At 42.4% G+C, this 27085-nt stretch overlaps 1 protein-coding gene across 4 annotated transcripts in view; it reads left to right on the top strand.

The window, feature by feature from the left end:
* The window catches only part of Sema6a (semaphorin 6A), a 118804-nt gene that overhangs the window by 77173 nt on the left and 14546 nt on the right, over window positions 1–27085 (top strand). For 2 of the 4 annotated variants that reach the window (XM_051201054.1, XM_051201055.1), the window contains exons 8-19: window positions 477–596; window positions 1278–1366; window positions 2309–2526; window positions 4868–4999; window positions 7508–7663; window positions 8982–9158; window positions 9449–9589; window positions 9680–9760; window positions 11949–12007; window positions 14282–14302; window positions 14421–14471; window positions 19773–19937. In XM_051201054.1, coding sequence (XP_051057011.1) covers window positions 477–596; window positions 1278–1366; window positions 2309–2526; window positions 4868–4999; window positions 7508–7663; window positions 8982–9158; window positions 9449–9589; window positions 9680–9760; window positions 11949–12007; window positions 14282–14302; window positions 14421–14471; window positions 19773–19937 — 1410 coding nt within the window. The remainder of the gene's footprint in view (window positions 1–476; window positions 597–1277; window positions 1367–2308; window positions 2527–4867; window positions 5000–7507; window positions 7664–8981; window positions 9159–9448; window positions 9590–9679; window positions 9761–11948; window positions 12008–14281; window positions 14303–14420; window positions 14472–19772; window positions 19938–27085) is intronic. The other 2 variants (XM_051201056.1, XM_051201057.1) reach the window with 2 other exon arrangements.

Genomic DNA, 27085 nt, shown 5'->3' with positions numbered 1-27085 from the left:
TTCCATTCCCTTTACCTATCACATCATCTATATTTCTGAATGAATTTAAAACCTGTTTTGATAAAATTGCTTTCTCATTTCTCAGGGTCCCCTCCTAATCCAGTTGATCATGGATTAGTGGCAGTAGCAGTATCCAAGGGTCCTTGGCCTTGAGATTTCAGTCAATGTCCTTCTAATCAAGTGAAGCAAATAACATATTTCATTTACTCCATTCCCTGAGCTGTGGCCACTGCCACTGTTGCTTGGGAAAATTGCCATGCAGTTTTAAAATGAAAAAAAAAAAAATGTCCTTTTTTCATGATCCCAATTTAAATAGCGTGGAATGTGGGCCAAGCGCTTTCCTAGTGACTCTTGGATTTTCCCCAGTTGTCCTGTCTCATTTGCCTGATGTAGGAAAGCAGTCTGGGGGACATCTTCACTGTCATCATCCCTGCTTTGCTCAGTACCCTGCTCAACTCTTTCCCTTTTCTCCTAAGATGGAAAACTCTACTCTGCAACAGTAACCGACTTCCTGGCCATTGATGCAGTTATTTACAGGAGTCTTGGAGACAGCCCTACCCTCAGGACAGTCAAACATGATTCAAAGTGGTTGAAAGGTAAGCAAATAAATGAAGAAAGGGAGGAGGGGACGCTTACCTGGTGAGATATTTGGAATCTGGATGGACCAGACTTTAGGTTCATTTTAGTAATGGTTTCTGGCAGACAAAACCATGTAAATTGCATCTTTTGCTTCCACTGATTTATTTCCCTCCCTTTCCCTTTCCCATGAGTTTCTGGAGTATTAGCAAAACTACCAGTGCCACGACAATAGAATACATTACATTCATCGTTCCCTGCCTCAAACTCTCATTTCAGACTCCCACATGAAAGGAGCTGAACAGAGCATTCATGGGAGGGAACAGAGGATGAAGGGGTCGGAAAAGGAAAGATGCTATTCACAGCCCTGTGTGAGTCAGGATGACAGAGTAATGTGCACAAACTTCTCTAGGCAATAGATTTCCACATTCCAGTGTGGAAAATAAAACTACAGAGATTTGCAAAACGCACTTATTCTTCACTCTCGGTTGCAAAGCTTGTGAAAGATGTAATTTGTAGTCTCAAGTGCCTTCTGAAATCACTAGCGCTGGCACTTGTGAAGTCATTAGAAATGGTTAGTGTTAACCACATGTCTAATGGCCCTACACTTCCAATTAATAACACATCCTTGGCTACACTTGATTAAAATTCTCTTAACACTATGTGACATATCTCCAATTAAAGTGCCCGTTTGTCTGCAGAACCGTACTTTGTCCAAGCAGTGGATTATGGGGACTATATCTACTTCTTCTTCAGAGAGATTGCAGTAGAGTACAACACCATGGGGAAGGTAAGAGGAGAGAGCATCCCTGAACTCCATCTGTGGCCTTTTCAGAAACCCATTTTTGAGCCAGTGTTGTTATATAGGACCTTGAAATGCACGTTGTAAACCCAGTAAAGTAACAACACAACCAAGGATGGGTAGAAGTAACAGACTTAGCTGTCTGGAGGCCTGATCCACTTTTTCAGAACAGTAACAAATTAAAGGGAACCTCTTGAATGTTTCTACTGAAGATCCAACCAACAGATGTTTGGTTGCTTTCATACCGAATTCTAAGTGTTTTTGAGATGTAGCTTCCAGGTACAATTTTCCCTTTTAATTGAGTTACTCCATAGAGAGAATATATACCCAGTGTCTTTAGGCAAACTGTGTCTTGCTTGGTTTTATTATAGAGAGCAGGAGAACGGTTAGAGGGTGTTTATTTCGGTTATCTTTACCAGACAGCAGATCAAGGTCACTACTAAGTTCGAGGGCACAAATAAAATGCCAGGGTGGCTCGCATGGTTAGAGGAACTCACACTCCAAGTATGAGATTTCAGGCCCCAGAGGCAGCCAGTGGGGATGGCAGAGGTGGTGCATACAAAGTGAGCTTTTGTGTGAGGAAATAAAAGCTAAGCAGTCTGTATGGAAATGAGTTTATGTAGCTGGGAGCTGATCCCCTGAAGGATTTATGGCTCCATATTAAATGCCATCGCCTTATCTTTTAAAACATTCTGTTTCTATGCAGAGGTTTTTTTTTTTTTCCCCCTTTCCAGTTTTCTTTTTTTTTTTTTTTTTTTTTTTTTTTTTTTTCCTTCTCCTTTTCTTGTTACTGATTTTAAAAATGCAGTATTAAAAAGCACCTTGTTGTTTTGTTTCTGTTGTTAGGCAAAGGCAAATTCTTGTAAGATCTTCTGCATCTCCGAAGGAAAAGAACCGTATTTCATTTTCCCTATATGCTTTTTTGCACAGGTTGTTTTCCCCAGGGTGGCTCAAGTTTGTAAGAATGACATGGGAGGGTCTCAGAGAGTTCTGGAGAAGCAGTGGACATCTTTCCTGAAGGCTCGCCTGAACTGCTCAGTGCCTGGAGACTCTCATTTTTATTTCAATATACTCCAGGCAGTTACAGATGTGATTCGCATTAATGGCCGTGATGTTGTCTTGGCAACCTTTTCCACACCTTATAACAGGTAACCATACCCTGGCTGTGTTGACCTAATATATTCTTCTCAGCTCCCTTTTCCCTGGGGAAAAGATTTGCAAGTCATGGAAAAGCAGTCATCACTGTTTGTAGATTTAAAAAAAAAAAAAAAAGCGCTTAGCTCTGAGTTTTTATCAATGAACTAATTAGAATTTATGAGAATTATTAAATTAAGATTTTTTTAGGGAGCATAAGTTATGACAATATCTTCTATTCATATGACTGACATATAAATACTTTGTATGTGATTCATTTCCCGAAAACAAAATTTTATTATCCTCTTTTTACACATGAAGAAATAGCTTAAAACATTCTATTGCATGGATCACATAGTGATAGAAGGGGCAGGTTTGGAATTCAGTGTCTTCCTCTGATCTCTTATAAGTCATCTGGCACTTGTAGAATTTCCCTCACTGAACTGGTGTGTGTGTGTGTGTGTGTGTGTGTGTGTGTGTGTGTGTGTGTGTAAAGACTGGGCATTTATTAAGATGCTACAGTGAGAAATTTAGGAGCAAGGTGAACCTGCCAAGAGTCCCACCCAAGACTCCAGTTATCATCCCACTTGCAGATATAAACCTCCATTGGCTTCAAACATTCGGTTCATGGCCCAGATCCCAATCCTGTTACAAGTGCCTCTGGAAGGGTCTAGTGAGGCTGTCTGTCACTTCATTTCTATGTTTATGTTCAACTCATCAGAAATATTGATTAATTAAATGGCACATTAATAATTGCTCCCAAAGCAGTGAATATACATGGAAATGACAGAATAGAAGAATTACCATCTTTCTCTGGCATCCAGCTCTCTATGAAGCCAATAAGATTGTGCAACACTGTTGTGCAAAATGAGCATAACTCTGGGTATAACTCCTGGCTATGAGCTCTAAATGCATGCACCATGTTCTCCTGTCTGTAGGATTTTAGAGATTTTTGTATGGAATACCCTCTTCTAAGAATAGACTCAGGATTATACTTTTTACAAGGCTTTTCATGAACTTCGTAAGTGCCTAGATGACAGGCATGAAAAATGATGAGATGGGAAGATAGCATCTAGAAAGACATGCCTAGGTATTGGGGGAGAGCCCAGAAGAGAGCAAGGCGAAGGATGAACTCATGCTCCTCAATTACAGGGAGAGCAAGCATCAAGAATTTCTCACTGAAGATAAATGAAAGTGGGAGCTTATATTGCAGCCAGAAGTATTAGATTAGATTTACACAAGCTTTAATCTTCTATAGGGATTTTTAGACTTGAGGGTAGGAAAGATATAAAATATTTCAGGGCTTGAATATTCACATTTAAGATCCTATCTATCTAGGGTTTTTGGAAAACACTGTCTTGGTACATGGAAATACAGGGGTTAGTGGAGTTTAAGAATACATTTCTAGTTTGGAGGTTTAGTTTTATTAAAAATGTGGGTTACTTTGTGATTTTAAAACCATAGCGTGTTCTTGTGTATTATAGATAATCCATTTGTTTTCTTAAGTGGCCCTAAAATTATCTTCCTGTGATTTTGTGGTCTCAGAAATATTATTTGCTCAATAATATCAGATAACCTAATTTGCCAATCTACAAATGTGTTTACCATTTTCACCCTAAATCATACATGGTCCTTACTCACTCCCCTTTCATCCCTCTCCACTTCCTCCACCCACAGGCAGATCTGGTTGTGACAGATTGTTGGCAGTCCTTGAGGGGTCCCTCTTGACTCTGGGGAAAAAGAGCAAGCAAGCACCTTGGTCTAGCACACCAGCCCCAGGGAGATGTGTTCCCCTTCCCTCCTCAGCCCGTTTCCTGCCCTTTTTTTGTTGTATACTCTATACCACATGCTTATCAGACCTAATGTCTGGTTATGGAATGTGCCTTCCTTTCTCCGTAAAGTCCTCCAGTATGACCAATGCCCACTCATCCAAATCCTATGGAGGGTGTCATGCAACCTTGTGCTAAATCATGCACATCTCTCACTGGCTTGCTCTGAATTTATTATATTCATCTCCATCCTAAAGTGTGATCTAGCTACTAAAGGTAGGTCCCTGTTGTCTGTGGCGTTTACAAAACTTCTTTAACCAGCTCATAATTCTCCCCCATAAGGAAAGGGGGCTCAAGAGGCAATGAAGAAATGATGGGCTCCCTTCCTCCTCACAAGTTTCTTGTGCTAACTAATGTATTCTTTAAGACTGTGATACATTTGATTGGCAGACACATTCTCTTTACACTTATGATCCCTTTTTTTGTAGTGCTCAGGGTATTGACTTTAAATTTCTTCAGAGTATGTTTTCCAATGGAATTTATAACAGTTATGTGAGTAACATTTTGTGTGAAACATCTTTTGCAGCATCCCTGGGTCTGCAGTTTGTGCCTATGACATGCTTGACATTGCCAATGTTTTTACTGGGAGATTCAAGGAACAGAAATCTCCCGATTCTACTTGGACACCAGTTCCAGATGAGCGAGTCCCTAAACCCAGGTACATGCAAATACTTATTTATTCATGGTGAAGCTGACTTCTCTGACAGTGGGCATCCTGTGGACCATACACTGGTACCTTGCATCACAAGCCAGGCAGATAGAGATCCAAGAACAACAGAAAGACCCTCATGACCATTTGCATTCATCCTTTTTACCAGAACCCAAAGTAATCTTTAGTACCTACAAATCAAGACTTTAATCTTCTGCTTAACCTCTGTAAATGTGGCTTGCCCAGTAAAATAGGTGATAGGAGTCATCTGCTAGAGCTAGTCCCATTGGTCTATAGGAAGGAAATTTAAGGACCAGACAGTATGCAAGTTCATATAACTAGAGAGGTACCTCTGCTGTGCCTCCCTCTGCTTTTATATGAACTCTTTAATCCCAATAAAATGTGAATATATAAATGATAATTCCTTGATGTTGGGCAACAAGTGGGATCAGAGTTGAGTCCAGGGTGCCAGGTCAAGGGTAATACTTGTTTACTTGGTACATTGGGTTGCTTGTCTACAACAGAGTGCTAGCCCTTCCTAGACCTTCTCACATAGAAGCTCACGACTCAGAGACACTGCAGAAACTTTTTTAGCTCTATCAAATCTCTTCACATGCTCCCATTAAATAGCTAACTGTGGAAGAACATATCTCCTATCCTGACCCCATGTTTGCCAACTTTATGTGGCACACACTCCACACCTTCCTTTGTGATCTGAGTTACATGGAAATCTCTCTGCTGAATTCTGTCTTCCTAGCTTCTTTGTTTTCTAGTGTTCTTCCTTGGCCTCCTAGTCAACCTCTACCAAAATACCTACAAGTATATTTTATTGAACCAGCTTAAGATATTAGGAACCAAAGAAGCCCAAGTGGCCAGCCATCCTTTTCTGTCAGCTGAATTGCCTGGCATGTTCCTTCTCTGTTCAAGGCAGACTCAATCCAGGACTGTTCCTCACCTTCTGAATAAGCAAGTAAGGGAGTTACAAAGGAAATACTAATTTTTAGGAAGGACATATACATATACATCTTGGTGTATGAATATGGTGTCACTCAGGCATTACAAGGACATGTGTTAATGGATTTTTCTCCCATGTCCATGTGTTTACCCACATGCTTCCATATGTTTGTTTCATGCCCTTTTGCAAATAGGCTGATTGAGGAGGGCTGTCTGGTTGTAGCTACATGGCATGGGGAAAAGGTTGTGTAGCGGAACACAGTTTCCTCTTCCGCACAAGCAGGCAGCTGGGTGTCTAGACCCCAGACTTCAGTATTCTCTCATCTGACTTTGCTGAGATTTCCCCGTAACTCCCAAACCGCAGAATTTCTTGCAAACTTCACTTTCACAATCTCTATTCAGTTGTAAGGAGCTGGTCTTTCAGGAAAAGCTCTTTCATATAGCTGGTTTTTTAGACCTGCCCAAATCTCACAACAAACGAAAATAAAACTGAATCGTGAACTAATATACTCTCAGAGGTTGTAACATGTAGTCTTGTGGGTGTGAGCCCCGGTGACTGAGAATCTCTGTTTTCCATGCTTGTGAAAATGTTAGCCCAATCCCCTCCTTTGAGAACAGTGATTCTCAACTTGTGGGCTATGACCCCTTTGGTGGGGGGAGACACATATCATATATTTACATTACAATTCATAACAGTAGCAAAATAACAGTTACGAAGTAGTAATGAAAATCATCGTATGGTTGGGGCTCACCACAACAGGAGGAGCTGTATTAAAGGGTCACAGCAGTAGGAGGGTTGAGAACCATTGTGTCTGGAACGTCCAGCAAGGTGTTCTAGTTTGCTTTCTGTTGCTGTGATAAACGCTATGACTGAAAGCAACTTAGGGAGAGTTTATTATAGTATAGTCTATCATCAGGGGAAGCCGACACAGGAAGCTAAGGCAGGATGTTGACACAGAAACCACTGCTTACTGGCTTGCCTCCTCTAGTTTGCCCATTCTGGGCTCTTACACAGTCTGGGCTCACTTGCCTAGAGGTGACACCATCCACAGTGTGCAGGACCCTCCTACATCAATGACCAATTAAGAAAATGCGTCACAGACAAGCCCCCAGCCCAGTGTGATAGAGCCGACTACAGCTGAGGCTCTTTCTTCCCAGGCATGTCTAACTTTGTATTGTGTTGACCTACAGGACAAAGCACCCCTGGCATGCACAGCCCCGCTCGCTCGCTCGCTTGCTCGCTCGCTCGCTCACTCACTCACTCACTCAGTTCCAGCTCCATATCTGTTCACTGGGGTTTGTTTGTGCACCTGGAAGGAAGCCAAACTGCGTGGAGATGAAACTGAGCTGTACCAGCTAAAACCTCTTCACAGAACGAGGAGGCGGTCCAGAGGAAATCTCAGCATATTGTTCTTGGTGGCATTCTGCATTGTTCAACTTCCTCTTTGCTGCCTGCGGTGCAGCCTCCTTCATGCCAGATGCTTAGGGAAGCAGTTCATTCAAAGAATTTGCCAGAAGTCACAAAATAACAGCCACCCCCCTCCACCCTTTGTCTCATTTTAGGCCAGGTTGTTGTGCCGGCTCATCATCTTTAGAACGATATGCAACCTCCAATGAGTTCCCTGATGACACCCTGAACTTCATTAAGACACATCCACTCATGGACGAGGCAGTACCTTCCATCATCAACCGACCCTGGTTCCTGAGAACGATGGTCAGGTGGGTGTCCAGCAAAACATGTCCTACATGGCTTTTCTTGGCTTTATCTTGTGCTCAAGGATGCTGTCAGTAGAGAATGCTTTGAAATGCCACAAACATCTTCTGCTGTCCTGGGCGTTGATTCAGCTAGGAAATGTTGACGGGCTGGGTAGATGCCACCAAATCCCCATCACTGTATTCCCAGTGAGAAGAGTGCCAGGATTTTCAGGCCAGTACTGCACGTGCCAGCAATTAGAAGACAGAAAAATATTTCCTTCCAGAATAGTTTAGTATTAAATCAGTCTGCGTGGTGCAAAAGAATGGTGAGGGAGGACCATGAGAAGAAGAGGTTACCTGCTTGGTGACACATGATTTGAGTTGCTGGCACAACTGCATTTGTAACGGCATGCCAGCACGAAGGAGTTACACCTTAGTATTTGCTATCTGAAGTAGTACAAGCAGAGCAGTGGCTGATTGGAGGTCTCTGATAGCATCCAATATCCTTTGTGATGGGAGCTTTCAAATGATGCAGCAGGCTTTTTCTAGACTATGGCTGTCAATCACAGAAAATTGTAAGCTTACCCCAATTTTAATCCCCTGGCTTTTATTGAACTATGAAGTCGCTTGACTATACCCTAGCAACCATGGCCTATTACTTAGAGGAAGCCTGGTGTTTCCTAGTTCCTGTTTTGGTACTTAGGGCAAACAAGTATCCGTGAAAGGTGGAATGACTGAAAAATTTCATAGAAAGAGCATATCCACTAGACCTTAATTCTGTGTTTGTCTCTTCTCTTACCAAATGTGGTTTGCTTTGCATGTCCTGATATTAGTACTGCTTTGAGACCTTCAGGACCCTCCTTGCTCCTGTGTGCATGATCAAAGCGTTCTCTAATCTTGTATCTCGTTGATAAATGTGGAGTGCCTCCTAGGGAAAGTATGGCAAATACAGTCCACTGCGTTCCTTCTCGATGTCAAAAAGAACGCTAAGCACGATCCCTTCTTATGCCTGCCCCCTCCCTTGGTACCATCAGTTTTCCCTTATTGCTCATGGAAGGCATCATTGCTGAGTGGTTTCATATGGTTATGGATATTTATTTATTATGGAACTTGGCCTCTGTACACACATACTTCCTTCTCCCTGTTGGAGCTATACTAATGTCCTGCATATGAAATTAAAGGACCAGAACAGCTTGAGAGCATTACTTACATGCATATATTTCTCTTGACATTGTTACTAGAAAGCTGTGTCACAGCTGTTTGAAGTGGAAAGGGGACCGTTAATGATAGACTGACAAAGAGTCTTTCTTTTTTCTCCCCAAACGTGATCCTGTCATTTTAGATACCGCCTGACCAAAATTGCAGTAGACAACGCTGCTGGGCCATATCAGAATCACACTGTGGTTTTCCTGGGATCAGAAAAGGGAATCATCTTGAAGTTCTTGGCCAGGATAGGAAGCAGTGGTTTCCTAAATGGCAGCCTTTTCCTGGAGGAGATGAATGTTTACAACCCAGAAAAGTGAGTCAAACATTGAGTCCTTTCTTGGTAATTTTTTGTCATGTTACTGCAACCCTTTCTGCTCATAGAAAATCTTGGCAGACAAAGTAGTTTATGCAGTTTTTGGTTACTTTTCACACTATCTCTGAAAAATACTGAGCATTAGTTTTCCTTGTCAATAATGTTATGACTATAGCTGCTCATGTAGGATGTCCCCATAGGTGTCTTAGATCAGGAGGTTAGTGGTGGCAGGGGAAAGAAAGTGATCCCTAAGAATCTACTAATGGTCTCCTCCTACCTCACAAACCTAGGTGCAGCTATGATGGCGTGGAAGACAAAAGGATTATGGGCATGCAGCTCGACAGAGCAAGTGGCTCACTGTATGTTGCATTCTCTACCTGTGTGATAAAGGTGCCTCTTGGCCGGTGTGAACGACATGGGAAGTGTAAAAAGTATGTATTTTGCCTCCTCATTGACAGTTGGAAAATCCATAGTAGTTAGAAAGCAATCCTGGGTGTCTAACAGTCATCCTTTTCCTGCAGAACCTGTATCGCCTCCAGAGACCCATACTGTGGGTGGGTGAAGGACAGTGGTTCCTGTGCCCATCTGTCACCCCTTAGCAGGTAAGGATCCTGAGGGTTGGGAGGGCATAGCGCCTCTATCACTCTTCATGCTAGATGTGGGCTTGCCTGTGTTCCCTCAAACCATCAGCAGGGATGGTGCCTTCTCTATCCTCAACTCAGTTCAGAGTCTCGGCACCACACATGACAGAGTGTCCACGGGATAATCCCCCTCAGACTAGACTAAGAACTAGTTAAGAACACAGAAAGGAAGCACAATGGGCTTCCAAAGTATTCCCTAGAATGTGGGACATGCACATGCACGCCTTAAGCATCATGGTTTGAGGACTGCAGAGAAAGGAGCCAATGGGTACCAATAGATTAGTGGATGGATTGTCCAGTCATGGCAAAATGACTCTGCTCATTGACCATACACGGCTGAGGAAAAAAAACATCAGAGTGTTAACCATCAGTGTTTGTTAACCCACGTGATCATGCTTCAAGCATGGTGTCCACATCCAATAAAGCTTTATCCTATGCTGAACAAACCTTAATACTCATTAGACACACAATCAATGTTTGGCAATTTCCCAACTGGTCCCCTAGATCAAGCCCCTCTGCTCTGCCTGTGATTTTTTTTTAAACTTCAGTGGATGTGAAATCTAAAATAACGTTTGGAAAAAATATTCAAAGCATACCTCAGAGAAGTTGTGGACAATGCAAGTGAGGTGTTCAGGGCAGTCCAGGGCTCTCCTTCAACAAAAGAGCTTCCACAGCCCTACCAGTGAAACAGAGCTATTCCTAGCTAGAAGCAGCCTTTCTCCTTTTAAAATAGCTAGGCAACTAGGAGAGCCCATTTGGTGACCACCATCCATATAATTTCAGAGGTATTCTCTTGAGAGAGCTAATGGTAACTGTAAAAGGTGATCCAAAAGCCCCGGGGCTGCACATGACCCACCAGGCATCAGTTAGCACAGCTTTGAAGGTAGCTCTGCTGACTTTTGATAGAATTGATAGAACTTGGGTCTTTTCATGAAAATCCTCATGGTGGAGCAGAAAGAATCAGGGAGGGATGGCGGGGCTGAGATAAGGCTCATCTGTTGTCCTGTGTTCAAAACCTGACCAAAGGAAACACGGTTTTTATAAACTATTTTAAAGTTACTATCAGAACTCCCAGAGACTGCCTTTAAAGCCTGTACCATATTTGAGGGCCATAGACACTACCCACCACATATGGAGCTCTGCTGGGAGATCTGGGCTTGGAGACTGATGGATACTGGCTTTCATTACGAGAAACCCATATCCTTAGAGGATGAATTTAATTTTCATAGTAGCCAAAGACATTAGAGGCTAAATACGGATTATTAGATCAAGGTGTGATTTTCAAAGCAGTGTTCTTCTGAGGTTCATGATACCCTGTGAGGCAGCCACAAATCAGAACTTTCAATTACATTTTAGAAGCACAAAGTTCTCCCGAAGGACACTCTTCCCGTGGACAAATCTAGTGTCCTTGTTTGAAAACTGAATGGTGATGGCCAGGAATGGAGGAGGAGGAAAGGAGTGCTGGGGATGGGAAAGAACAGGGAGAATGCATGATCGCAACCAGGCTCCACCCTCTCATGGGCTCCACATGCTCTCTGGCCGCTTGTGACTTTAAACACTGGTCATATGTCTTTTGTAGGCAAGGGGATAGAAAAGAGGGCTTGTGGAAGCAAGGATAACAGTGAAAGCAGAAGCAGAAAGGACCCGGCCCTTCAATCTACACTTCCCATATTGCTTATATGAGGAGCAAGCTGTAGCATGAAAACTTTCCAAATGTTTAAGTAGTTGTTAAGGAACCAGAGGAGGGGAGGATAAGAAGGGCCTCAAGCTTATTAACTTCCTACATAAGGTCTGAATTCACTACCATCAAAGCTTCTCTTTGGAGCGTCACAGAAAACTCACTTATGTAACCATCAGAGTGCTGTTTCTCTTATTGCAGCCACTGGGCTAAGCAAACACGTCTTTGTTTGTTTGTTTGCTTTTTGTTTTGAGACAGGGTTTCTCTGTATAGCTTTGTAGACCAGAGTGGCCTCGAACTCACAGAGATTCGCCTGCCTCTGTCTCCCGAGTGCTGGGATTAAAGGTGGGCGCCACCACCATGCAGCTCTGGTCACTTTTGTAATGAAACTAAAGACTCATTTCTGAGTGATTACTCATGGCATTGTATTATTTTTTTTTTTCTTTCCTTGTCCTCCTATATTTTAAAAAGGCTGGCTTTTGAACAGGACATAGAACGTGGCAATACAGATGGCCTAGGAGACTGTCACAGTAAGTAAATCTATATTTGCTTACAGATAAAAATGTTGTTATCGAATGGTCTAGAAGCACCACACCACATGGAGAACTCAATGCAGCTGTGTGTGGAAGCCAACACTGCCAGGGTTATTGCTGTAAATGTGGGCACCTCTCCCTCTCATTATTATAGTGCTGAGGATATTAATTATAGCAAAGCAGTAAGTTATGTCAGTACTTCTATTACAAAAATGACAGTTGTTTTTCATAATGTGCTATTATACTGCATTTTAGTCAAATAATCAAAAGTTTAACCACTGTGCTCTTGCTTTTAATTGAGTAGGACTGTTTTAGTGTTCTTTAACATATTTGCCAATGAAAGTAATTATTTTTCAAAATTGTGTGTGTTTGTGTGTGTGTGTATGAAACCATTTGAGATAGGAACAAACTTAATAACCCATGAGCATAAAGCAATTCTAAATGTAGAAATTAACCTACAGTGTCATTCCCAGAGTTCATGTCACATACTATTAAGTGGCAACATTTTACTTAGAAGTTTCTATAAGAGATTTCAGAACTCTGTCCAGTTGTCTTATGATCTGGTCAATATCAGGATTCTCCTGAAAATGTTGTAAATGGTATAAACCTAAATATTAATGTTATGCTCTTAGGAAAAATAGGTTCAGTTAGTTGTTTTTTTTTTCTTCAAGCAGGATTAGAATTTATTAAGAGATTTATCACAGTCTCTTAAACACTAGTTAAAGAAAAAGGAAGCCATTCAGGAAAAGGCTAGGACAGATCTGAAAACATGGGTGAGGGCTTTTTAAAGGAGAGTCACCTAGTTCGCAATTTTTGAAACTATCGTTCAAAATGGCACTGAAAAACAGCACTTATTAGAGCAAAACTGAGTGACTAATAGTATTTGACTCCATAATAAAGATCATGGATATAAGTTCAAGTCATTAAGTCACCAGTAATGAAATTTCAGGCTAGGTTAGCACTCAACTTTCTATCATATGCTTTTGCATACAGAATAATCAAATAAAGAAGGCAATTGTCAGCCTTATCTACAAGTTCCTGACCCTGAATAATTTGACTTATTAGTAAAATATGTGGCCAACATTTTTATTTGTGGTATCTTTAAATGAAACAGTTACATATCAAAATTGGTGTAGGAGATATGTTATCACCCAAACGTCTATACCATGTGTGCGATTATTCAGCCATATCAATAAAATGGTTTGAAGTTCAGTCATTCCACCTTAATTATCTTGTGCCTTGTAGTTTCTGTTGTGGAAAGACAGGTTTTGGGGGGTGGTTGTTATGGGGGTGTTACAGATACTTAAGTTAGCTTTAGAAAACATTTTAGTCACATTTTGTGATCTGGTGGTATAAGCATCTGTAGAAAAATAGGAACATAGATTTGGCTTGAATCAGGAAATACACAAAGAAGATGCTGGTAGATTGCTACTGTGTCTTTAAGTGTCCACACATGACAACAAAGACACCTAAGAGAACAAATATATGTAAAGTGGGAGGTTCCAATTTAGGGATTTAGTCTTTAAGCTCAGGATCAGCTGTAAAGCCTGTTTCCTTCATGCTTCACCCTTTACCCCATTCTGAGGTCCCCACTCAGGACAGAAGGTGAGGCTACGCTTCTGCCTGCCCCCTGTCCTGATGGCTTCTCCTCTCCTCATGCTCCTGCCAGAATGGGAACAGCTTCCATCAGACATACTTGTGCACATGTCTCTATTCAGAGGACATTTGCATAATTGCTGCCCTGACTTTGACAGGACTTTTAGAAAAGTCACAGAGAGCCAGTGTTTGGTGAACCAGTGGTCTAACCAAGGCATCAGCACATAAGCTTACAAATGTGGCTTTCCAAGCTAAACCTGTCGATGAGTTCAGAGCATCACAGATTGTGATACTGGCCCGTTCCCTCGGTTCATTCATAAGGATGAAACAAGACAGCGTGAAGAAGACTTCTTTCTTACAGATGTGGCGGGCTTACTTTATCCACAGCCACTCCCCTTTAGTACAAAGTTGAGCTTGCCCGCCTGACTCTCATACTGTCATTACAGTGATCATTTCCTCTGCCTGTTAGCAGTGACTTTGGGGGTAAACTCACGAGTAGAAGAAAACTGGAGATAGGACATTGGACCAAGTAGGTTACAGGCAGGAAGTGATGAATGTTTTCTGGTATTGGGGCTTCCCCATTGGCCCAGTTCTCATTAGCTTATCCTCCCTCACTGTAAGCCACACTAAGAGTGTGTGCAGTTAAGTAACCACCTCCCCACTTTTGTCTTTCAGATTCCTTCGTGGCACTGAATGGTAAGGAAGATGTTACTGTCATAATTTCATGTTCATGGAAATCTATTGCACTAATCCACCTGAGTATTTTTAAACCTTAGGTTTCTTTTTAATTGATTTTTATCCTCATTTTTTATAGACATTTCAACTCCTCTACCAGATTATGAAATGTCTTTCAACACAGTGTATGGTCAGTTTATTGATATATATACATATACATATCAATATTAATACTTAAAGTTACTCATCCTTTGGTAGTTTGTAGTTTTCATTCCTAATCGTAGACCAGATTCTTTGTCACTCTGGGGCCCCAATTCACTAAACTTATTTCTAAATTTCAGTATGCTTAAAAAAGAAAAAAAAAAATCACTCTGCTTATCCAGCACAGTTGATAAGGGAGAACAACTCTTAGATATTGAATCTATATACTATGAAACATGCCAATGTTCAAGAATTTGCTAAATACAGCTAATGGATTCTCAAGCAAAAAGAAATTCCTTGTTCTTGAATATGCTTGTGTATCAGGAAATTCAAGACAAAAGAACAGTGACTCCAACTCACAAACAGTAGCCCTTCCATATCTCCCCAATCCTGGCTGTCAGTATAACCTCCCCCACAGCAGAATTCCCAGATAGGGTGCAGCCACTAGGGTCTTTGAGGCAAACACATGTAGTGTAGCATGAAGCCCACCAACAAAATTTAAGCTCAGAAAGAGTGTGAACATTTAAACGTTCCAGGCTGATTTCTTCAAGACTCATATGATGAAGTGTGAGGCAGAGGGCTCAGTGTCCAAACAGGATTTCTCCCATTGTTCTCTGCCTGAAAGACACAGGCCCTGGTGGGAGATCAGGAAGTATCCTGACTTCTTCACGTGCAAACCAAAATGCAGCTGTTTCATTTTTGTTTTGTTTTGTTTTTAAGATAAATCCCCAAATGTCTATTAAGTTAAATGATTGAATGTGTTTTCCAAAACATAATATGAAAACATCTCTGTGGTATCAAATTTACGCTTTTGCATTTTAATTTGGACCAGGAGTCCCATCACTTAATAGTTTTTGTGTTTGAGATATACAACAAAGGGGGTGAACTTCAAATATAAGGGTAGGTCAAAATGGACAAATATAAGGGTAGGTTAAAATGGAGGGTACTGAAAAGAAGAGGAAAACACAAGATGTAGGATGCAAAGAAGTCAAGTTGTCTACAAATGTGCTCAGTCGCGCTGTGTAAATTTTCAATCCCTGAGACCTATTATCATAAATTAGAAGGCTTATTGAAGTCTTCAAGACTGTCTTAAAAGCGAGAGCTGTGCAATATGCTTCCTGTCCAGTCCCTCATGATGTGAGGCATATTGGGACGGACAAGTCCACAGGATTTCTCCATCTTTGACATCCTCTCATCTATGATTCAAACCAGAATACTGAACACAGACCAGGAGAAAATTGCTCAAAAGGCACATGTCATCTAGCTTAACCTTAACCTTCAGGAAGGAAAGCGCTATCGCGGTAAATAAGAATCAGGATAAACAAATAGGCCGAATAGATGTTTATTCAGGGAGAAATAACTTACAACCTAGACAGATGAACACCAGGAAATTCAACCCGATCCTCTCCTGACCGAGTCACGCCAGAAAGAGAGCGCCTTTCCTGGCCCCCTCCGACCTCCTTCCACAGGTCACTTCCGCCCATGGCTCCACCCCCAATGGGCGTGGTCAGTGCCACAGAAGGACTATCTCACTACAAAGCGCTTAGCATCTGTTCTTCTGCCATGTCAGACTTTGCATCGTCGCCTATAACTGAATAGTTTTTATCACATGTTAAGAAACCCAGACCTTGAAACTAGTTTGATAATTTTAACTCCCAGGGAATTCTTTGAACATATAATCAAGTTCTGGAATGTCACTCTTCAAGCAAGTGGATCTTTCATTTCCTCCTCAAAGAGTAGGCATTCATTAATCTTTCCATATGTTAATTGAAAAATTAATCCTTTAAAGGACAATGTCCAGTTGTTGTGAGCTCTTGCCCCGAAGCTTCTGTAAGGAAACCAAAAAAGAGTAGGGCTTTCCCTTCAGCTTCTGATGCTGCCCATTGCAGGTAGGAGCTGTTCGGTGTGCAGTGGTTAGGTGACTAATTGGCCATCAAAATGAGTGGAGGTACACCTCAGAGGTCAGGAAATTGCTAAGAGGGCATAGAGAGAGACTTCCTCTGGAGGGAAAACATAATATACTTTTTAAAGAAAAAAGCAAGAGTGATACTCTAGACAGTACATATATATTCTCATAACTGATGATTATCTTCGCATTAACTGAGAAAATATTTAATTCATTCATTCAACAACTATTTGTTGAGTGACTGCTATCTGCCAGCCACTGGAGCACATGCAAGATTTGTAGCCGAAGAATGACCAAATGGCCACCTCTATGGGCATGAATATAGATGACAAAGACAGTCCAAAATGTACCCACACTGCTAGTAGTTGTGTCCTCGGTCTGTCATGCACTTCCTGGCTAATTTAGGCCCACAGAACAAACCACAAAAATGGAATTTCCTTTCTCAGGTAAAGGGGTCATTTTAGTGCACTGTGCCAGCTTTCTGTTGGCTAATGTATAGGTAGCACCAGTCACATGTGCAAGAACTCTTTTTAGTGAATTGGGCCCCGACTGTTTTCTCTCTCTCTCCTCCTCTCTGTATTGAATTAGTGTCCCTTTTATGTCTAACCCACTACTATCATTGCTAACACTTAGAGTAGTGGGAAGGGTATCTAACCTCTAGAATCACAGTGACTTGTAGATGTAGAGAAACAACATGATGCATGAAAGTTAACTTTTCAAGTACAGCTGTAGTTTTTTCTTCGAAGACTATCAGAGCATACGTTCCATCCATTAATTAAATGTGACCTCTCCTATTGGACTGCATGATTACAGCAAATATATTGACATGCAATACCACATCCATAAGCCATTCTGTGATTTCTAGCAGATGTGCTTAAAGCATGGAGAGTTGTAAGAATACTCACCTTGCTTGCTCACAGAGGCATACTCTCACCTGGTACCTCTAAACTGTTTGAGGATCAACTATTTTCTCTAATCCATCACTGGCCTGTGCTTTCTGTCCTTAAGCACAAGTTTAAAAGATTGCAAAGCTTTTTTTTTTTTTTTTTTTTTTTTTTTTTGAGTAAATCAGATGCATAGTTTCTCTAGATTTACATACAGAAAATCGAGATGAGGTGTGTATTAGACTAACACTTCAAAGATATGAAGAGGCTGATTTTCTCACATTTGTGTAGAGCATTTTCCTACCTAACCACCATCTGGTCCACATTAATTTCCTCTCATAGCCATAGCTTTCCATCACCAATGAGTTTACCATGTATCTTGTAGCATATGGTCCAGGAAATCTTTCTACAGAAAATGTGTCCCTTAGGCATATATTTCCCCTGGATTACCATGTTAAGAAATGTTCTCACTAAACCATACTTATGGCATTACCATAAAATTGCCCCTTGAACACAGTTAAATTGAAAGTGCTCAAAATGCCTGTCAATTCAGGTAGAAGAAATTCTTGCTACTTGAAGGGGAGCACAATCCCCACCCCACCTGCCTATCACCTGCAAAACTATTTCTATTTGTTTTCTTATGTTGGATGCTGAGTTATATTTTAGGCTGGCCATATTTTTCTTTTCTTTAGTAGTCTTGAGTTTAGGCATGGAAGTAAGCAGGAAGAAAATTCTCTTTTCCATTTCTCAGACTTATTTCTCTCGACCTTATTCTCTTATCCGCATTAAATGGGATGCAGAACTCAGAAAGGCAATGTCTAGAAAATCAAACATCCCTTGAGCTTTAAATGAGCATATTCTTAGCTGTGGGCTGAGAAGCAGACTATTTTCAACAAAACAGATGTTGGCAGCTGTGTGGGAAGCACTCAGGTTCTAGACTGAGAGAGACTTCTCAAATGTTACCGAAGCTTTGTGGCAGCATTCAGGTGTGGTGGCTCCAATGATGTCATCACTGCTTCTGTGAACCTCTTCTCTTGGCTCGCTTTTCCCCAGCAGGAGAAGTTCAAGATGAATGCTATTTTTAAAACACATTGTTTTCAATTTGTAATCTTAAAGTCTCCTGGGACTCCATCTTCTAATGATAACTACAGATTAAACGAATAGAGAGAGATGGGATGCATTTATCACTAGGATCAATCTTTCTGGTGGCCCGTGTTTTATTTATCATGTTCAAGGTGACCATTTCCTGGGACTAGGATTTTTAAAATTACTCTGAGTCTATTCTCTTTGGTACCAAAGACAATGATTGTACACATACCGTATCTATCTTGGTTTCTTTCCCAGGCTCAGAGTAAATCTCCTGCCTCAGTCTCCCAAGTGTTGGGATTACCGGCATGAGCTAGGACGCTCAGTGATCCTTATTTTTGTGTGTGTGTGTGTGTGTGTGTGTGTGTGTGTGTGTGTGTGTGTGTGTGTGTGCGTGCTCAAGATGTTACTTTAGGCAAGATGGTTTAATAATCCACTCAAAAAGTCACAGAGGCTGTATTTTATGTCTGCATGAGAGGACTGCTAATCAGGCTTATTTAAATCATTTTGACAGCCGAGATGAAAGGATCCAATTCAATCTTCATTTAATCTTGGGCATGATGGGGAGCAAGCTTCTAAGAGTGCTCCTAGGAAATATCTAGTGTATCTGCCACGACTCCCAGCCTCACCTGCCTTCTGGCACTATCCCATGCTGGGCCACATCCAAGATTGAAATGCACCTTTTTCTAGTTTAACCTTCTCAGTCAACGAGGCTACAAAAGCAATATCTCATAAATCTGAGTTATAAAACTCAGAAATCAGCTTTCAACACAGAAGGTACGTCCATAACTCCAGGTAGCAGAGGAGGCTTCCATGCTGAAGAAGTGGGAGTGGATTCCTTAGGAAAGAGAGCATCTCCCAGAATGGGGAATGCCCATGATGTCAGCTGAACCTGAGCACTAGACAGACACACCGTGGATGGAGCGCTGCTGGGAAGGGTTTGAGATAGGCTAAGTTATTTGTGGTGGAAAAGGTCCTCCACTGCCATTAATGCCCCATCAGTCACAAACCGTGTTTCTAGAATACCTTTCACACTACATGGGAAGTATTCTAGGAAAGAATGCTAGTATCCTTGAACATCTATGGATCAGGCACTGGGACACTTTAACTACTGTGCTATTTTATCTTCCCAGGGCTGGGAGGGGTCATTGTCCCTATGGTGTGGCAAAGGACAGGGCAAGTGATTTCCAAGGCTCACCCAGTTTGTGGCTGAGGCAGACTCTGGCCATTGAGTCCTTTAACTACAAATTCAGATGATCTTCTTCTGAGCACAGACACCTTCCAGCAAGCCTTGTCATTGCTAAGGCATACCCCCAGTCTTGAGTTCATCATGGGTGTCCTATCTCCTGGCCTCTGAGCAAAGGGAATGCAGTATGCGGTGATGTTTTCCTAACTGTATTTGTGATGAAAACAGGCCACTCCAGTTCCCTCTTGCCCAGCACCAGCACATCAGATTCGGCGTCCCGAGAGGGGTATGAGTCTAGGGGAGGCATGCTGGACTGGAACGACCTGCTCGAGGCACCCGACAGCACAGACCCTTTGGGGGCAGTGTCCTCACATAACCACCAGGACAAGAAGGGTAAGGCCTTGGAAGTGCCTCTTCCTCTGGGGGAGAGGGGTGGGGGAAAGGGGAGGACTGTGTACCTGCTTCCAGTTGAATCCTAAGAGCGTTAGGAAATTCCTGTGCACCTTGATTGAAAGCATCCCAGAAAAGACTGCAACCCAGCGCTTGAACCAGGCTTGATCCCCAGTTGTCCTCTGACCCGGGAGAAACCACACAAAACAAATAGCACATCATTAGGGCTTCCTCCCCCCAGGAGAGGCATAAGATGGTCTAGAGCAAATGCTTGTTCATCAGATCCCCTCCCACTCCTCTGAACTTCTCCTAGTCTGATGCTCTGAGTTTTTAGACCCCCCTCTCCCCACCATAATGGGCTGGAATGCTGTGCAGGCTTTGGCAATGGAAATAAAAGGCTTGCTAGTCAGTGACTTGAGGAATAATGACCAAGTCTTTTCCCTCCTGCTAGCATTGCCCCCTCTCTCATGGAGCAGAATCTGAATAGGCCTGTGGTCCTCAGACTACTGTAATCAGCCTTGGAGGACAAGAGCTGAAACAAAAATATGTTATTTAATCAAGCAGAATTGCTATGCATTTGCAATGGAAAGGAAGCCTCGCTAAATGAAAGGGACTCTACTGTGAGCCGTCCTAAATTCTCCTTTGCTTTCTGTGTTGGCCTCCAGACAGGAAATGTCATGTCTTTCCTAGCTGTTTGCTGCTTCTGGTAACACATCCCTACTTCAGCTGCAGCTGCAATCAGAGAGGCCTTTACTTATCCCCCAAACAGTCCTGTAAATCAAAGCTCAGAAGCCCGGTTATGTTGCTGAGCTATCTGCCCCATTCAGAACTGTGTATTTCTGTATGATTTCAAGAGTTCCATCCAAGTTGTGGTTGGAGTTTTGAGGGTCAGAAATCCCCGGGGACCCTTGGAGGACAATCCTGTGTCTCCTGGAGTTTTGTCATTCATATTCTACCCCCCCCCCTTGGGTGCACTCCTTCCTGGACAGATTCCCATGCTAATTCTTACTTCATACCTTTTTTAATCTGCTTTTGGCCTGTAAGCTCCATGTATTCTCTTGCCCTAGTTTCTGGGCCTAAACGGTAAAGATGGCCCTTTTATCCTGTTCTTCTATGTGTCCTGTTTGCCGATTTTATTATTCTTCTATAGACTTCTGCTTCTTCATATGTCCCGCTCCAAATCTATTTTAAGAAGAACAAAGCTGGTTTTGTCTCATCGGGCTCTTGAAGTTAGAGAGATCTGTCCTTAACCATCCTAAGAAAGCATTCAGTAAAGGGGAAACTGCCCGACATGCCCCAGCATGTGTCATTATTTATGTGTGGCTTCAGACCTCAGATATGTCATCCCTGACTATACTCTCAAGAAAGGACAACTTAAGTTTCAAAACAAAAACAAAACAAAAAAAGACCATTGTTTTTGCCTGGGGAGAAGAAACTCTTTCTGGTCAGGCATGGGTTGTAGTCATGTTCTCTGCTTTTCACTGAGAGGGGCAGCATGGATTTTCTCCATTCATCAACTTCCCTAAGGAATGGAGGCTCTCAAGGAGTCTGATTAGCCCTTTGACAGATTGTTTTAAAATTCGGCATTGTTCACTCTTCCGAGCCTTGTAAGGAACACTGACGAAGCTGGAAGCAGTCTGCATAGTGTCAGACGATGGTGGCAGAGGTGACTGCATGGGTGTCTAACACGGTTGCTGTTCTTGTGCTATGGCCAACCTCCTTGCCTTGCCCCGTCCAGTAAGAGTTCGATTTTGGACAACTGCGGTATTAAAGATTGACGGGGCAATGCCAATGAGTTGTTATGCAAAAATCGAAAACGACAGAGCTTAATGTTCCCCGTACCATGATTTTTTATGATTTTGTGATTCCCCCTTTCTCTGAATGACCATTCTGTTTGCTGTTCATGATTTGTTTCCAACTTTGTTTTCTTTTGCCAAGCACTGTGTGGTATGACTTGGTGATGATGTTTCTCTGTTGGAAAAGTCCTGTTCCTTTTCTTACTCACTATGATGTCCCTCAACCTGACCCAACCTGTGGTCTCCTGGCTTTCTTTCGTCTCCTGATGTTAGTGCTTTAATGACTTCGCATCCTTGTGTTCGGCATCTGCTGGGATGCTGGATTTGTCTGGGTTTCCTAGGGCCTCTGCGGGTGCTCCTTTCACCGGGCCAGCTGTCTCATGGGAATGTAACACACGTGTGCTCTAGCTGTCGGAGCCAAAGATACTCTGGAATTGTGTCTAAGATGCCTCACATTTGTCCACTGACCAGCATCTGAGGAGGAGTCAAGCGCCCAGTGCCCTGTTGTTATTGGAGCCAGTGAAAAATCGTCAGAGAGCAGCGTGGGCCTCCTGGCTCAGCTCAAACAGCCCCTGACTGACCCTGGGCCGGGCCCCTTCTTTATTCACCCCAGTCTCCGAAACACATTTCCAGAGTGTGTTTGCTGCTTTTCTTTCTTTTCCTTGTCATGCCATTGGTCTTGGTTTAACCTTGTGCAACCCACTCCTCTGTCACAGCACTGTCCTCACCTTGCAGTCTAACCCCCTTCTGCTGCCATTGCTCTTAGCCTCCCCTTTCAGAAGAGTAGACCCAAGCCCTCTGCCCACCCCCCTACCCCCCGTGGAAGGTTCCAAGGCTCTTTCCTTCTGTGCTGTGAGTAACATTCGGACGCTGTGTAGATATACCATCACACTAACAAAGCGTGAGAGGAAACCTGCAAAGCACAAAGGCACATTATCATAGAAAATGAAGTAATTTTCTCTCTCAGTAACTGGCCTTGCTCTTCATTACCCTACTGGCCTTGTCTGACGTCTCTTGCCTTACTTCTCTTCTTTGAAAATGCCTGATATTTTCCAAGCCCTGGATTCATTAGTAAAAAAACACAGGCAACCGCTGTTTTATCTCTGGGTCCCTAGATATCTGGAGCCTCTCAGGCCAGCCTTTTAATCATCAACTGGATAAATTAGATGCAGGCTGACTATTTCTTTCTTGGTTTATGCCACATCTAAAAAATATATATTATGTATTCATCTAATGACCACTGAGGTGGTGGTGAGTAGTAATAAAGGGGTTCTAATTACATATAAGTAAAAGAGAAAACCAAGTTTATTTTTAGGTCTGGCTTACTCTGCACTCTGCCTTCCCACCGCAAAAGAAGTAAGAGCTTTCTTTTCTTTTTCTTTTTCTTTTCTTTTTTTTTTTTTTTAATCAGACAAACTTGGGGTGAGAATGGCCACTGTTGTACCCCTTTCTCTTCCTGAAATTAGGAGGGGTATAAAACTGGATCCCCAAAAGGGCTGGAAGATACAGCAGGGAGATGGGCAGGTACAAAGCTGCTACTTTTGCGGAGTGCCACAAATTCAAAATGTCAGACCCAAGCCTGCTATTGATATATACGAGTGAACTCATGAGCAGGAGAAAACCCCTCTTCAGACTTCATGAGTCCTCTGGAAGCGGATAGAATGGTAACGAGAAAAGTAGATGTTCTCATTTGATGAGAAATGTTAGAATTGTTGCATTCTTATCAATTTCAGGAAACTGGTAGAGGAAGATGCTGTCACCTGGACATGCTTAGTCAAAAAGGGATAGTCACTGTGGACAAGAGGAAGAAGTATAAGCAGCATTTAAACTAAAATAAATGAATAGCAACTGTAGACAGTATTTTAATCAGTGTGTAATCGGTTTGGGAAATAAGCTTCTAGTAAGACTTGTGAAGTCTGCTGGGGATGCTGAGAGTTTTGCCCAAGTTTTTATGCCCATCCTGAACGCAGCTATATGAATTAGAATTTGTCAATAATCCTCTTTGTTGCCAATTGCTTATTTTCTTAATGCACCGTAACCTATGACAGTATTGCCTCCAAGTGGGATGTATAGCACCATACATGGAATGGGGATGGTTTACATGACCTAGGGGCATTGTGGCCCTCAGGAATAGCAAGTGGTATGGAGGGATTTTGTGCCCTCTCTGTCTTTCTTAATTATATCAGGGAATAGACTCTACTCAGTGCATTGTCATCAATAGTTTCCTGAACTTGCAGCTACCCCTGTGTAACCAAGAGCAAACAACAGGCTTTGGAATGGAGCTTTAGCTTGCAGCTGGACTTAACTAGAATGAATATTGTGTTGCTTCTAGACTTAAAATATGAAGTCGACTTTCTGTCCATGAAGACTGACAGTCATGTAAATTCTCCATGTGAAATACATTGTTAAAGCTAATTTAAAGCAAATATTAAATAAGGAGTAATAACCGAGGTCGTAAGATACACCCAGCACAGGTCCAACTATAATTGTAATACTCAACAATGCTTAAAACCTACCTGGTCCAGTATTTTGAAGCATGTCAGTTCTCTCAAGAAGAAAAAATAATTTCTCGGCTCTTACCAAATTATATACAAGCGGTTTTATGCATGGGAAATGCTGTGCCTGGTGATGGTAAGATGTGAAGAGAACAGCGGTTTTATGCATGGGAAATGTTGTGCCTGGTGATGGTAAGATGTGAAGAAAACAGCTCCTTCCTTGACTTGGGCCAGATGTTCTGTGCTCCTTCTTCAGTAACACACTGTCACAAACATGTTTTCTCGGGTGTCTTACGAAAGATTCATCACTGATTCTGTAGTGCAATTTTGGATGCCATTGAGGTGTCCTCTGCTATGAGTGAGACAGACAGACTCGCTTGCTGTCTAAAGCATATCCAGCTGCCAGACATGTGACGCACAGGTGGAAATGAAAGTGACAACGTGCCTATGTGGCCAGCACGGCCTCTATGAGCCAGATGAAGGCATACAAGCAACTCTGGGAACAGCTACAGGCCCTGGCTGCAAACAGCAAGGGTGCGGTTCTCTGATGGTTGCCGTGGCCCAGCCTGTTTTCCTTCAGTGTCAATATCATAGCACCAAAGCGTGAAGAGAGAAAAAATGGGAGCATCGAATAGTCGGGTACAGGATTTCTGTCTAAACTATTGCACGTACTGGCTTCTTGAATAACTGGAGCTTTCTCTAAAAAAGCTTAAAAACCAAATCATACAGTTTTTATGTAGCATCACAGTCATCGTCAGATGTGATCATGGAGTGTGACTGGACTCCAGGAAACTTCTAGAGAAAAAGCTGTTGTCTGGTGGGTCTAGTGGTGAGAGGAGCAAGGGACCCTTACCTCCAATGAGCAATCTGAAGTTCAAAACAGCAAAAACACACATGGTCAGAGGCAAGGCGGCCGAGAGAGGGAGGACTGGCCTTTTGAGCAGAGTTAATTTACTTCTATTTGGAGGTGTCAGAGGGAAGGTGTCCTGTCCATGGGAAAATGATACACAAACTGCTACTGTTGGTGGTAAGCAAAAGAAAACTCTCAAAATGCTAGCATGTCTAAGTGTAAGTTATGCTGTGTCTGCCCCGTGAAGGTTTGGTATTTTTATAATTCTGTCAAGTTGTTCTAACCTCCAAAATGTTCAAGTCTGTGTCCAAAGTGTTTGTGGGTGGGTGAAATGCCTCAGTGGGTAAAGTGCTGAGGACCTGGGTTTGATCTCTGGGACTCACATGATGCAAGGAGAGAACTGACAATCACAAACTGTCCTCTGACTTACATGTACATGCGCACGCGCGCGCGCGCGCGCACACACACACACACACACACACACACACACACGATGGGTGGCTTCCTGAGGAATGACACCCAAGGTTGTCCTCTGGCCTTCACAAGCACACGAGTACACACACACACACACACACACACACACACACACACACACACACACACTATAAAAACAAACAAATGAACAACAACAAAAAAACCCATATACGTGTTCCTCTCTTTATTCATTCAACGATCATCCACATACAAATATAAGTCTTATACTGATGTCAAAGAAGATGCAGATTTGGGGTTTTTTGTTTTGTTTCATTTCATTTTTTAAAGACAGGGTTTCTCTGGTTGCCCTGGCTCTCCTGGAATTCACTTTGTAAACCAGGCTGTCCTTGAACTCAGAGATCCACCTGCCTCTGCTTGTTGAGTGCTGGGATGAAAGGCTCATGCCACCACTGTCCATAGAAAATACAGATTTTGATAGGAACCTGCACAGAAGCAACTTATAGTTAGTGTTTAAGATACCCAGGCAGCTTCTTGTGAGGCAGAAGCTCAAGAGGGAAAACAGGGAAGGTGGATCACTGGTGGCGTAAAAACAGGCCGTGGCTGTGTCCACGTAGGGTAGACCAGGAAAAGGCCTTGAGAAGCACTGAAGGAAATGTTAAGTGTCAGTAATGTGGGGGGGGGGGGGAGAACACCACAAGGAGAACAAATTGAATGGACAAGTCACAAAGCTGTTCAAACAGAGTTAGTCACTAAGAGGCATGCCATGTGGGGTGACTAAAGTGATCAAGAATATGAAGGGCTAGAATGTGAACTGACATCAAAATAAGAGCATGGTGCCCTAAATGTCATGCTAGGGAGGTTTAGCTCTTTTGGCAGGCAGTAGGGGTAAATGGAAGAAAGACAGCAAAAGACAAAGACCCAAGGAAAGGAAGGAAAGAAAAGACAAAGGTGAATTATATAATATATAATATATGTGTGTGTATATATATATATACACACACATATATATAAAATCTCGTCCTGCTTGTTTGATCACATGCAATTATGGATTTCGTATAGTCTATGAATTGGGGGGGGGAGGGGTTTTCCTATCAATTTTGATTCTAACGTGTCTGTTACTGCTTATTGTTGACATTTTCCTGGTAGATGATCCTTGCCAAAGTCAGTACTTGATTCCAGGTAAAGCCCTGGCGAGCTGAACTCCAAACTAGGGCTTCTCTGTCCTTTAGTGAGGCGTTGGAGTATGAGGTGTAACATGTTCCAGCCATGACAGACCCTGAAGTCATGGTGGCTAAGAAAAAAAGTGAAAGTATAATCCAATGTGCTACCCCTGAGCTTTAGAGTATTATTTGTCTCTCCTCCTGGAAAGGGAATCTACTTGTGGTGTCTGACCTTCTTTGGGAAGGACCTGGTAAAATGGCCTGGGCCTTGGGGCGAAGGATGTGGGGACCTCCAGGTACATTTGTCAGGGAGGAGGCTCAGGCTGAGAATCCCATGCAGTCAGTGCAATATTTCCTTCGGTTGTGCAGGCAAGGATGTAGATCTCATCTAATTAATTTTCTATTCTCTTGACAA

This window comes from Phodopus roborovskii, unplaced genomic scaffold, assembly GCF_943737965.1.
Source record: "Phodopus roborovskii unplaced genomic scaffold, PHOROB, whole genome shotgun sequence".
Taxonomy (NCBI): Eukaryota; Metazoa; Chordata; class Mammalia; order Rodentia; family Cricetidae; genus Phodopus; species Phodopus roborovskii.
The sequence above is the reverse complement of the archived record's forward strand: the minus strand, read 5'-3'. Positions and strand labels throughout refer to the sequence as shown.